Source organism: Ranitomeya imitator, chromosome 5 (genome assembly GCF_032444005.1).
Source record: "Ranitomeya imitator isolate aRanImi1 chromosome 5, aRanImi1.pri, whole genome shotgun sequence".
In the NCBI taxonomy this organism is placed as follows: domain Eukaryota; kingdom Metazoa; phylum Chordata; class Amphibia; order Anura; family Dendrobatidae; genus Ranitomeya; species Ranitomeya imitator.
The window spans coordinates 375646722-375661358 of record NC_091286.1 but is presented as its reverse complement, the minus strand read 5'-3'; the positions used below and the strand labels follow the sequence as shown (position 1 = coordinate 375661358).

Below are 14637 nucleotides of genomic sequence, written 5' to 3'. Positions count from 1 at the left end.
CTACCAGTGTCCCTGCCCGATGTATCATCATTTAAAATACCACAGACGGTCGGATAGCAAATCTGGTTCGTTCCGTCTTGTGGCTTCGGGTTCAGCGCACTACCCTTCCTTAGCCGCCACATGGGTTGCTGGACCAATAGTCTCCTGGTCAGAGACCTTAACTACTTTGATTCACACAAGTAACCTTTCCCCAAAGACAGTACAGCTGGCCAATCAAATCTTCTGAGCGGGAGACTAACAAGGGTTCGTATCTTTTTTACGGACCCAACCAGCAGTGGAAGCGTTGTCCAGGACAGTCTAGATCTAAGGGATTTTGGTTCCAAAAAGGGGGAATCAAAAGTAAGACCGAACCTGGACCTCAAACTTCTAACAACCTTTGACAAGGTCCTCCTTTTTCAAATGGAGTTCCTCCGCTCAGCCATTACTTCAACAGAAAAATGTGGAGTTTCTGGCATCCATCGACATTTGGGATTTTTACCCTCACATTCCTATTTTTCCCATCTGCAATAATCCCTTCGCCTTCCATCCGCGAACAGCATTTTCAAGTCACGACCTTGCCCTTCGGCCTGGCTACCGCACCAGAGTGGTCGCAAGGGTCATGGCGGTTGTCATGTGCCTCTTGCACCCTAGAAGTATGGTCATCCTGCCCTATTTGGTCGACTTTCTAGCCGCTCTTCCAGGACTACGCTGAGTCATCTATATCACTTGCGATACCCTCTCACTTGGGCTAGCAGCTAAACTTAGACAAGTTTTTCCTCATTCCCAGCCCAGCAGTTCCTTTTTGAGGATGATCCTGCACAAGAAGGATGGTAATCCTCTCTTGAGTCAAGGTCGTGGCCCTTCAACAGGGAGCTCGTGCACTTGATCACTTATTCCCTCATTCAATTCGCTAGGAGGGTTCTGGGGAAAAAGACGACAGTGGAAGCAGTTTTCTTTCGCTCTGCTCGTTTTCATCAAGTCAATCAGGCTTTCAAAGGGCAGTCTCTGAGCTCCTTCCTCATCAAGAGCCTTCTCCTGGTCCAATGGTTATTAGGGAATACCAATGCCAGTCTTCTTCTCCCGATCATTGCTCTGGAGATCCGAACGGTACGGCTAATCCTACAGCAGGTCCACTGCCTTCAGGCGGGTCAACCATCCGTCTTCAATTGAATAATGCCACGGCTGCGCCATACGTCAGCCATCTAGCAGGTACCCACAGTCAAGCGTCATGGCCGAGGTACCTCGCACTCTCTGATGCCGTCAGGGTTTTCTCCTCAAGTGAGTGGGAACTTCTCTCGGAAGTCTTCCATCAGATCTGCCTTCACTGGAGTACTCCAGATGTAGGTCGGATGGCGTCCAAAATTGAACACCAATGTACTCCAGTTCATGGTTTGACCTCGAGATCCAAGACCATCGCAGTGATGCTCTGTTCTTCCATGGTACCAATTTCCATAACCCCTCTTCCACTACTTCTGAGATCTTTTTGGAAGCAGGAAGGGCCCCAGTGATCCTGGGACACCTGCACTGACAATGTCAGGTTCTCTCGCTTGCCGTACTAGTATTTTTCCATCTTATTGCGACAAGACTGCAAATATGGAATTTCTAGCAGGGAGTCTTCACCTGTAGTTCTTCCCTACCGCGTACCGTTAGATCTGTGGGACCTTAATGGTCCTGGGGATCTTGCAGTAGACTCCTTTTTTGATCCGGACAGACTTTACTATCCGGGAAGGTCGCTCCCCTTTTTTCTCTGCGCTCCTGTCATCCTGATGAGTCTTCAGAGCTCGCCGCTCTGTTCTTTCAGACTTTTTTCCTTATTACCATCAAAGCAAGGTCGCCCTCAGGCCATCTCCTTCCCTCGTTACCAAGGTGGTATTGTATTCCCACTGTCGCAGGGGCATCGTCCTTCTCTCATCTCTTTCGACTCCATTCCACAAAACGGTATGGGTTCTCCATAATCTGGAAGAAGTGAGTGCTCCGAGTAGGTATGTATCGACGACGGCATCCTTCCGAAGGTTGGACACTTTACTTGGGCTTCTCGATGGTAAGACGGCTTCTTGACGGTCACAGGAAGGGTTTAGCCATTTCATCAGCCATGTTAGCCTGGTGTATTCTTTTCACCATCCAGGAGTCCTTCCGTGCTAGATGTCAGCCTATCTCCCTGTCTGGGGGCTCTAGACACCAGACGTCAGCAAGCACGGCCGCAAGCTTGCGAATTCTTCCAGTCCGCATGCATTCTTGAAGCACTATAATTCTCACACTTCCACAGATGTGAGTCTGGGCAGGTGGACTCTGCAGGCCACGGTGACACACTTGTAAGTAGCGGTTACACCGGCCTGATCTGATGTTGTCCCCACCCAGGGACTGCTTTGGGACGTCCCACGGTCTGTGTCCCCCAATGAGGCGAAGGAGAAATAGGGATTTTTGTGTACTCACCGTAAAATCCTTTTCTCCGAGCCATTCATTGGGGGACACAGCTCCCTCCCTATTATTAGTTTGTGCTTGTTTTATAATTTGACATGCTATACTCTCATATGTAATGTGGCATGCTATACGCTCATATGTTGTTATTGATCTCCTACTGCTTTTGCACCGAACTGGTTAGCTGAGAGCCAGCAGGAGGGTGTATACTGCAGGGGAGGAGCTAACTTTCTTTGTTTCACTTAGTGTCAGCCTCCTAGTTGCAGCAGCATACACCCACGGTCTGTGTCCCCCAATGAATGGCTCGGAGAAAAGGCTTTTACGGTGAGTACACAAAAATCCCTATTTTGATATTCTGATTCTGTGAGAAGCACCTGCATGTGTCCAAGCTTCTTTGTTTTCACAATGTCTTTTTTTTTTTAATCGAAATTAGGATGTTTCCCTAAGTAAATTCCCCGCTTGAGAAGTATAAGGAATGTAATATGGATACAAATTCATGCTATTAGCTCATATTTTATATATCATTGTGCAGACTTCATTTATGTCTTGCATGGTTATTTACTGGAAGTTTGTTTATTGTTTCAACAGGCCTAGAAGCGCGTAGACCAAACTTACTTCTGGCTTTAATAATTCGACAGAAAGTGAAAAGACAGCACAGTACAAGCATTAATGATGAACAGTTAGGCTCTCTAGTTAATGTCCCGGAGAAGAGGAGTAGACTCGAACTTGATGATGACATCGATGAAGATGATGATGATGAAAATGATTTTTTTAATTCTTTCACAACGGTATTGCATAAGAATAGAAACAGAGCACAACTTTCAGAAAGTGAGGAACCACCACCACCACCACCACCTCCACCACCACCAGCAGTTGAAGTTATACCAGAAGCAGTTAAACGGGAGCCTCAAAAGCCATTACGATTTCTACCAGGAGTTTTGGTTGGATGGGAAAATCCACAATCTACCTTAGACCTGGCGAACAAACCTTTACCTGTGGATGATATATTACAATCTCTTTTAGGTACTACGGAGAATACATTTGAAAGTAAACCCACAGTTACATTAAATAGTAAGTCATTAAAAGAAGAAAAAAATCAAGCAATTGAGGAATTAGACATATCTGAAAAAGCATTGGATGTAGAAAGGAACACAGCATCCAGAATAATAGAAGAAACTAAGGATGATCCAGCTCCAGTAACTATATTATCTGGATCATCATTAGGGCTTTCTCTAAAAGATAAACCTCCTGATGTTTCAACTGAGGCATTTTTAGCTACAATGAATGTTCTGGGTGATGAAACAGAAGGTAAAATAGGACAAGATGATATTGAACATAATATTATTTCAGATTCAAATATGTCTTCAAATCCAATGACAAAAGATGACGCTGATAAAAATAATGTACCATCTGTCGATGTTAGTTCAAGTCCTGTGAAATCTCCAAAGTTAATACATACTAAAAGAGATCCTAGACAAGCGGCAGGAAGAGGTCATCATATTAGCACTTCAGATACAAAAGATTTTGAATCCAATTCACACTCGAGCAAGGAAGCCACTGAGAGTACGTCACGTCACAAGAAAGAGAAGACAAAGAAACATTCTCAAGAAGAAACAGATGCGTCATCACCTAAGAATAGACCAAAAACCAGTTCATTACTGTTTCCTTCTTCCACAGACGTAGAAAAAGATCTAGCCAAAGAATCAAACACTGAAAAACCGTTCCCACCAGTTCTCCTGATAGATGAGACAGATCCTCTCCAACAATTTAGGCGAGCTTTGGCTGCAAACAAGTCCCAGGCACAAACCTCAAATGCTCCACAGCCTGAAAATTCTTGCAAAAATCCAGTTCCTGCATTTTCAGCAAACTTTTCACCATTAATGATGCAACAACCACCATTCTTACCTTTAAAGGCTAGTCCCCCACCTTTCCCTTTTCAGCACACTCCTGGCTATCCTTTGCAGGCAAATCCAATGTTTCCCTATCCTCCTCACATACCACCTCTCTTACCGACGCCATTAGGTATGGGATTTCCAAGACCACCCAGATTTCAATCTGCAGAGTCTGGTATTCATAATCCATTAGTTGCATGGCACCCAGCACTTCAGTTAGCTAGACCGCCACCTCATTTTTTTGGACATGTAGCTACTGGACCCCTTTTGACCACTGAACAAATCAGGTACCAAACACCACAAAAGCTATATCTTAAAGACAGAGGTTCAGAAAGGCGACACAGTGATCCCTGGGACAAGCAAGATCGTTTATCAGACAGAAATTCTAGTCGTGGAAATAGAAGTGGACAAAGGCAGAGATTTCATAGTGAGTCACATCACTCAAGAGATAAGAGGCATGATAAGGATTCTGGAAGTGATAAGCATGGAGATAGAGACTCTGAAAGAAGCAGGCGTAAAGGTCGAGACAAAGAGAGAAGTCGTGAAAGAGATCGGAGAAGTCGCAATGAATCACATAGGGAAAAAGAAAGATCTCGGGGTTCTCATAGTGACAAGTCTTCTGATAGTAGAACAAGTAAAGATGGGAAAAATGATAAATCTAAAAGCGAGGATAAAGAAAAAAGTAGGGAAAGAAACAAAGATAGGGAAGATGACAAAGACAGGGATCGACATCACAAAGACAGGAAAAGAGACCACAGCGATAAAAGTAAACGATAAAAACATCTCATGCTGTTAGTTTTATCTCTTAGTTGTGCCATCGTTTTCTATCAATTGTCAGTGTTTTCCCAGACACAAACTGTTGTAAGCCTGATTGCCCATTATATGTTTTGTGTTCAATTCTCACTAATCGTAAACTTATTTAACAAATCTTTTACACAAATGTAAATGTAATGTCCGGTATATTTCTTTCTAAATATCCTAACGTGTAATATTTAGTTGGAAAATTTGTGACAATGAATCAAAATTTTTTCAAGTTATGGTATTAACATTTTAAAAGAAAAATCTTTACACAAAATGTTTTATAATTGCACTGTTTTTAAAACCAGAATATCATGAAGCTCTACAGATTCCAACTTGGAGATTTAGATACCTGTTTGGTGCTGTAAAAAAAAAAAAAAAAACACAACAGCAAAAAAAAAAACCCTTTGGCAAATTTCAATAGATTTCCATTAATTAGTGATTATGGTCAGCGTATCAGAGTTGATTATATCATGGATTAAGTCAAAGCCGTTCGGTTGCTATAGCTTTGAAATGCACTTGCCATAGGGGTATATAGGCTAATCTTTCAAGCTTCAATTTGTTAGTAAGTTAAATTTAGAAATTTTTGTTTGTGCTTTAAATACTTGAAAATTCAGCTTGTACATTCTTGTGTTTTGCTATTTTTATACTGTAAAATGTAAATATTTTAAGGAATATTTTGATTTTAAAGATAAAAACTAACATATTTTATCCCATTCCACTGTATGTAACGTGTTTAATTCCTGTTCTAAAAAAGTAAAGGTTTTAGTAATATTTCTTGCACTTGCTTTGCATGGTTTTTTTGGTTACCTTTTTTCATATGTAAAGTATATATTTTTAGTTGACTTGTCCCTAAATATTCATGTATTGCAGCATTTTTGTACTTAAAGGGAATCTGTCAGCAGGATTGTGCGCATTAACCTCCACACAGTGTCAGTTTGGCGCCGATGTACCGATTAAAATAACTTGGTTGATGAAATCTGTCTTGTGGTTGTTATTTAATCTTTATATTCAGTTTTGAGTTAATGATATTCTCGTGCTTAGGGGCGGCCTGTGTGGGGGGTCTTCATGTGGTTCTCTGATTAGGTATTCACCAGTATGGCTTCTGACAGGTCATTGAACCCTCCATGACCTGCCATATAGTTTGCATAATGAAGATATATTGTATGTACATACTGCAAAAAAAGCCTTCTGCAGGCAGGTTCTGTCCATGGCATCTGCACTGCAACATAATCGCATGTTTAACGTGTAGTTAATAAATGTGCTTGAGGTTTTCCTGAGGAGTATAAAAAAAAACCATTTTAAAATGGCGCTACGATGTGCCTGCGCAGTAGCAGCTATCGGAGTATATACAATAGATGTGATCCGATAGCTGCTATTGCACATGTGCTGGCGGTTCCATCTTGCAAGAGTAGAAAAAAAAAATCAGTCCATCTTGGAGGAGGAAATTTTTTTTCGTCTCTTGCAAGATGCCGGCGCAGTAGCAGCTACCGGATCACCTCTATGCACACCGTTAGAAATTGTAATTTTTTTTTTTTGCAGTATGTACATATATTCATTATGCAAACTGGGGGGCAGGTCACTGAGGGATCAGTGACCTGTCAGCAGTCTGCATTATGAATATGAATAGATTGTCAGAGCAAAATATGAAGAACCCCGCCTGAAGCACGAGATTCTCATTAACCCCTTAGTGACCACCAGCGCGTCTTTTTACTGACCTGCTATATACGAGACTAGCATACCCCGTCGGGTGACAATCCAGCTGTACATTATGGCTGACAACTTGCTGCATCAGCCACGATCAGTGTTGTTATCGACTATAGTTGTTTAACCCCTGAAATACTGTTCTCAATAATGACTACAGCATCTTGATGGTTAATAAAGTGTGGGGGCTCCCTCTTTAACCCTATCAGCACCCTAAGATCTTGATTGTGTGGTCCTAATGTTAGCCATGGCAATTGATGGCCAAATAATGGCCTTAAAGTCTGCTGACTACAGTGGATTGTTCAGAAGTTGTCAACATTTACTTGGTAAAAATAAATTTCTTCATTCATGTTATGCCACTTTGCATTAATTCCTGAAAAGCACCTGAAGGGTTAATAAACTACCTAATCTCAATTTTCAATACGTTGAGGGGTGCTATTTTTAAAATAATATCACGTTTGAGGGTTTCCAATATATAGGACCCCTAAAGTCACTTCAAACCTGGATAGGTCCCTAAAAAATAGGCTTTGTAAATTTCGATGAAAGAACAAAAAAATTACTGCTACATTTTTAAACCTTCTAAAATTCTAATTAAATAAAACAACCTCTTACCAATGGTGCTGATGTAAAGTAGACGAGGGAAATGTTATTTAATGTTTTTGTGTGATATTACTATCTGGATTAAAGCAATAATCATTCAAATTTAAATAATTGCAAATATTTGGAAATTTTTTAGAAAATTCTGATATTTTTATAAAAAATGCAGAAAACATCAACATAAATTTACCATTATCATAAAGTACAATATGTCATGAAAAAACAGTCTCAAAATCAATGGGATATGTTGAAGCATTCCAGAGTTATTACCACACGTAAAGAGACACTGGACAGATTTTAGTACCTTGGCCCGGTCACTACGGGGTTAGCTTAAAAAAATTTCCTCTAAGATGGCGCCTGTCCAGGCATGGGCGGCACCATCTTGGAGGATTTTTTTTTTCTCTTGCAAGATTGCGCCGCCGATGCATGTGCAATAGCAGCTGTTGGATCACATCTATATACTCCGATGGCTGCTACTGCGTGGCAGGCGCCATCTTAAAATTGATTTTTTTTTTGTACTCATCAGGAAAACCTCAAGCACATTTATTAACTACACATTAAACATGCGATTATGCTATATTATATATATTATATATTATATATGCTATATTATATTATATTATGATGTACATATATTCATTATCTAAACTATGTGTCAGGTCACTGAGGGTTCAATGACCTGTCAGAAGTAATACTGGTAAATATCTAATCAGAGCACCACATGAAGACCCCCACAGGCCGCCCCAGAGCGTGAGAATCTCATTAACTAAAAACTGAAAATAAAGATTGAACAACAACCACAAGGCTGATTTCTTCAACCAAGGTTTCATTGCAATCAGTATAACAGCGCCGACCTGACACTGTAGGTTACTGTGCACAATCCTGCTGACAGGTTCCCTCTAAATGGGATATTCAGGACTGCCTAAGCGCTAAAAGGCAGGTAGTTGTTAGCTACCTGCCTGTTTGTACCCGGCCCCATTCATTGCTGGCACAGAGTGGTAACAGACCGCTCCTGCTGGGGATTCAGCTGATGTGCTGATGTCATGTCGTCAGAGTGGCAACTTCTTTTCCAATCTGCTCATTTAACGGGACAGCCTGATTCCCGCTGCCTAACTGGGGGAGCCGACTGGTAGTAGGAATGACAGAAGCCTTGACCTATTGACAGAGCAGGGCAGAAAAGAAGCCGCCACTCTGTCATCGTGACTTCAGCAAAGGTAGCTGAATTCCCCAACAGGAGCAGTTTGTGAGACTGATGGACTGGGTGAGACACAACAGGCAGGTATGCCTATTAGTGCTTAGGTACATTTTTTTATTGGTCACAAAGTCCTGGATATCCCCTTAAATAAGCTCTACTCTGTGAAAACATTTGTTTCAGGATAGTAGTGTTAAACACACTCTCTTGATTTCCATTTTTGATAATCCTTACAAACATCCTGAATACAGTATATTTTTGTACTTTTTAGTCTTTAATTTATTCACAGAAGTATTTTAATGCTTTTTGTGAAGGTACAGTTTTAAATATAGTAATAGTAGAGTAGTAGAAATGCCAAGAGTTCACTCCTGATGTTCTATACTATTGTAAAATATAAAAGTTCTTGCAATGTTTCAGGTCCTTTACATTTGCTTAAAACATTTTAAAATATGGGTAGGCCAAACTGATCTCTATGAATTTGACCTTGTTGAGATAAGGGAAACTAGATTGTGAGTCACATTGGGAACATGGATAGATGTATTCATCTAAGCTTTTCATACTCTATGACACAAAATTATGCCATGATGCAGGTGTAGGGTGCAGGCCCTCTCCACGCAAAGGCTGATGCTTGCTGTGTTATACACCCAGCAATCTATCTTTATTAGCAGACACTGGAGTGATCTCCAAACTCTGCTTTTAGCACCTTAATTGCTGCTGTGAATCACTGACAGAGATATTTAAGCTGCAGTTCTGGCTGGGTGTTTTTGACAACCTTCAAGCACTCTCTGCCACCCAGCCCTTGTGATGGGATCATAGATTGCCATGGCAGATAGGAGATCGGAGACTCTGATTAGGACTGTGCATGATAAAAGAATTGCTGATTCAAGTCCCTTTTTGGAAATAAAAAACAAGTTTTATATACCGTATTTTTCGGACTATAAGACGCACCGGACCCATAAGACGCACCCCAAATTTGGGGTGAAAATTGCAGAAAAAAAAGATTTTTTATAAGATGGGGGTCCGTCTTATTGTCTGAATTTACAGTATCTTACCTGAGGGCTGGCGGTGGCAGAGCAGGGTCACAGGAGGCATGGTGTCAGCAGAGGTGGGGTGTTTCGGTACGGCGTGCACCTGAGCAGTGTCCCTTCCTGCTTAGGTGGGCGATGCCACGGCCTGGTGTTCATGGGGGGGTTGCAGCAGTTGTGTGGCGACGGCAGAGGTGCGGGGATAATGAGCGGTATGGCGTGAGCAGGCTCCCTTCCACTGGTGAGGTGATGCAGCAGCCCGGTAAGCAGCAGAGCCAGGTTAATTACCGGTTTATCGGTGGCGGCTGCCATCTTCCTGAGGCCGCGCGTGCGCGGATGGAGTGCTCTGCTTCCCGGGGCTTCAGGAAAATGGTCGCGGGAGGCCGCGCGTGCGCAGATGGAGATCGCGGCGGCCATGTTCCTGAAGCCGAGATCTAAATCTGCGAACTCGGCTTCAGAAAAATGGCTGCCGTGATCTCCATCTGCGCACGCGCGGCCTCCCGCGGCCATTTTCCTGAAGCCCCGGGAAGCAGAGCACTCCATCTGCGCACACGCGGCCTCAGGAAGATGGCTGCCACCACCGATAAACCGGTAATTAAACCAGTAATTAACCCGGCTCTGCTGCTTACCGGGCTGCTGCATCACCACACCTGTGGAAGGGACCCCGCTCACGCCATACCGCCTCCTCATCCCCGCACCTCTGCCGCCGCCGCACCACTGTCGGTAAGCCTGCACTAGACACCCCCCCCCCCCCATTTTCTCCCCTTTTTTTGGGGGGGGGAAAGTGCATCTTATAGTCTTGAAAATACGGTATATATATATATATATATATATATATATATATATATATATATATATATATATATATATATATATATATATATATGTGTGTGTTTTCCCATTTACAAACAATGTAGGTGTCTGTAGTTTTTATCGTAAGAACACTGTGAGAGGCAGAATCTAAATGAAAATTCCAGAAAATCACATTGTATATTTTTTTAATTCATTATTTTGCATTATATTGCATGAAATAAATATTTAATACAGTAGAAAAAAACTGAACTTAACTTAATATTTGGTATAGAAACCTTTATTTGCAATTACAGAGGTCAGATATTTCTTGTAGTTCTTGATCAAGTTTGCACACATTACAGTTGAGATTTTGGCACACTCCTCCATACAGATCTTCTCCTGATCTTTCATGTTTCAGGGCTATCGCTGGTAATATTGAGTTTCAGCTTCTTCCAAAGATGTTTTTATTGGGTTCAGGTATGGAGACTGGCTAGGTCACTCTAGGACATTGAAAAAGGACCCAGGCACAACACATCTTCAATGCTGTTGCTGAGGGAAATGCAGTCTTCCTTTTCCCTTTGCAGAAAAGCAAACCCCCCCCAACCTTCCCCCACCATGCTTCACAGTTGGGTGGGTGTTCTTGGGGTTGTACTCATCCTTCTTCCAGTTGATACCAGAAAGTTCTGTTTTGGTCTTAAATGACCACATGACCTTCTGCCATGCTTCCTCTGGATCATCAAGATGGTCATTGGTGAACTTAAACAGGCTTGGATATGTGCTGTCGTGAGCAGGGGGATATTGCGTGCCCTGCAAGATTATAACCCATGACTGCGTAGTGTTACTAGTGGTAATGTTTGAGACTGGTCACAGCTCTCTTCAGGTCATTGACCAGCTTCTGTGTAGTTCTGTGCTGTCTCCTGACCTCTCTCAGAATCATTCTTACCCCATGAGGTGAGACCGAGGAAGCTTGACCGTCATCTTGTGTTTCTTCCATTTTCTAATAATTGCGCCTACAGTTACCTTTTTACCAAGCTGCTTGCCTATTGTCCTGTAGCCCATCCAAGCCGTGTGCAGGTCTACAGTTTTGTCCCTGGTGTCCTTAGACAGCTATTTGGTCTTGGCCACGATGGAGAAGTAGGAGTATGATTGTGTGTGTGGACAGGTGTCTTTTATACAGGTAACAAGTTCAAACAGATGCAAATAATACAGATAATAAATGCAGGGTAGGAGGGCTTCTTAAAGAAATGTCTGTTAGAGCTAGAATTCTTGCTGGTTGGTAGGTGATCAAATACTTATTTCATGCAATAAAATGCAATTTAATTAAAATCACACAATGTGATTTTCTGGTTTTTATTTTTAGATTCCGTCTCTCACAGTTGAAGTGTACCTACGATAAAAAAAATACAGACCTGTCAGAATATAGAAGTAACCACAGATCTTCTGTGTCTGTAGGCTTGTGCAAATCCTGTCTTTTCATGAGATCGCAGACTCGAAGTTGAGATCAATGCTTTGTGGAGGCCATACTGTCACTTCCAGGACTCCTTGTTCTTCTCTACTTTAAAGATTGTTCTTCATTGCATTGGGTGTGTGTTTGGGATTGTTCTGCTGCAGAATAAATTTGGAGTCAATCAGACTCCACATTGTCATTGGATATTTTGATGGTTAAGATGTCCTCATTTTTATAATAGAGATTTTGTCTTTGAATAAACAAATGCATGAATAGGCTTTAAGACCACCTTAATATTGAGTAGATGCTTCTTGTGCCACCAAAATTGATTTTAAGGTTCATTTACACTACATTATCATGAACAAGTGCTCCTATGAATGCATGTTTCTCGATAATAGTGCAGCTTGAACAGGCTCCCGATCATTTGATGTACAAGCAAAATGCTCATTCATTGGTTGAAATCTTTTGTGATACAGAAAAGATTATCGTTCTCGGCAGCGTATCGCCCTGTGACGAACAATGGCAGCCTATGTGCACTGAAAAATCTTTTACAGATCGTTAATTGAGCATCTAAATTTAAGTCAGCCTCCACTTTTAAAAGGCATTGCACTGTAAATGAACGTTTGTACTCATGTCAATTATTTCAACACATCATTGCATATCTATAGTAAACTCTCAATCACTGGAACCCAGTCAATCTTTAAAAAAAAAAATGGCAGCCCTTTAGTGTGATGACTGCAAAAGTTGCATTATAATAATCTAAAGATTCCTCTTTTAAAATATGCACCTGGTCTGAAAATTTATACCACAAAGCAACAAAATGGTAGTATAAAACTTTTCCAACTATTTAGCATGCAATGCAGGAGGAGTTTTTGTATAATCACTTCAGTCCTTTTAAGATGGCAGAATTACCTTCAGTCCTAAAGAAAAGAAATAAAGAAACCTGGGTGCTTAGCCGTGTTTAGGAGACCTACTCTGGAATAAACGAATCATGAGGGCTGGTGATTTTACAAGATTTATAGCACCTTCTAAGGAGCTGAAAGGGACATGGGCAGCTAACTTCTGTATAGAAATCACTGGGCTGTAGAGATTTGGCTGGGATCTTCGGCGTTACCTACTGTCTAGGATTTTAGCTACTGCATACATTTGACCAGATGACCAGACAAAAACAAGCCTTTTTAGACTCCAAAACCAGCTGTACACAATGTAAGATAAAAGCTCTCACATCAATAGAATGAAATCAGATAGAAAAAAGCAAGTCAATTACAAACTTATTTTTTCATGCCAGCTAAAGCAATTTAATAACATGATGATAACCCTTTAAGCAGAACTTTAATCTGAAAACTAAAATGACCTGACAAATGACAGCGTTGTTGCAAAGTATGCCACGTAATTGTGTAGTCGGGACTATTTATAGCAAATTGACTTCAACTATTCAGAAAATTAAATAAAAATCTAAACATAGTTAAAAATATATACTAAAATTTCAGTAAAGTAAAACTATGCATTCCATTGTGAATTCCACTATTAGCTTATGAAAACCTGAGGTAGTGTTTCCTTGAGAATACATTCAAATAGTATCCTAAAAATTTCCTCCATCAGAAAGCCAAAATTCCGATAATAGTATTTCCATAGCCACCCTGTAAATCAACTTGTGGTGAAGCTTCAACAGAAGACTCTGTTTACACTGTTGTCAGGATGCCGTCACCATCAGAAATCTTGGCATAGTTGATGGCAAGAAAAGCATTGCACGCAATGCAATTCTCTTCAAAATCTAGGAAGAAATTGTAAGTTAAGGTTTTAACTTTCAAGTGGCAGATTCAAAAATTCTTTGTGGTTTGCTGTAATGATAAATATAAAAGCTTGTCTATGTGAAATGCAAAATTTCGGCCATAGGAGCAGCTCAAAATCTGGCAGCTGCCATACAAACTACGTGTGGTTCATTGCAGTTTGTTAGATTCTGAGCGCTATGTCAGAATCTTGTGTTTTATAGCTGGCAACTGAGTGTAACTGCTGCGATTTACATGCCTCTGTCACTTGTGTCATTTTTAAGACATTTTGAATGGAACCCATCACATCCTCTGCAAATTGATTACAGGTTTCATTTAAATCCCAAGTTCAAGTCCTCTATGGGCACTTAATCCCTTCACGTGCCCTTGCTTTGGATGCGAGCTCGCATGCTGATCCTGCATCTTTACTCGCACAAGACGGCTGATTAACCGGCCGTAGTGTGCCTCTAATGGCCTATGGTGGAGGGGAGCTTTGCCCATAGCTGTTAACTTGTTAAATCCTGACAACAGCATTTAACACACTTTCCACGCTCCCATTGGCGCCTGTGAAGTAATCACAGGGCGCCGATGGCTTGTCATGACAGATGAATGCGTGCTGATGATCCCTGTGCCTGTCATTACGATCCTCCTTTGAACTCCGGCTCTTGGTTGGCGTTCATAGGAGATCGGGACTTTTACTATACATAGCAGTGCTGTAGCCCTGCTATGTATAGCATAAGTGATTGGATGATCACCTTCAAGTCACCTAAGGAGAGTATTAAATGCAGTAAAAAGTGAAAAAAGTTTTAAAAATAAGAAAAAAAATTATTTGGTATCACTGTTTGTAAAAGTCCAGTCTATCAAAATATAAAATAAATTAATCTGACAAATAAAGAGTGTAACAAGAAAAAAAAAAAAAGTTTTTTTTGGCTGGCACAACATTACAGTAACAATACAATGAGACCATCAAACTTTAAAATGCTATCTGTGAAAAACTGTAGCTTATGGCACAAAAAATAAGCCC

The 14637-nt window shown here is 41.2% G+C and overlaps 1 protein-coding gene across 1 annotated transcript in view; it reads left to right on the top strand.

Annotated features, from left to right (window-relative positions):
- PHF3 (PHD finger protein 3) overlaps positions 1–6066 on the top strand; it is a 137458-nt gene extending 131392 nt beyond the window's left edge. The window contains exon 16 of the mRNA XM_069726686.1: positions 2986–6066. Coding sequence (XP_069582787.1) covers positions 2986–5066 — 2081 coding nt within the window. The 3' untranslated portion in view covers positions 5067–6066. The remainder of the gene's footprint in view (positions 1–2985) is intronic.
- The last annotated feature ends 8571 nt before the right edge of the window (positions 6067–14637 follow it).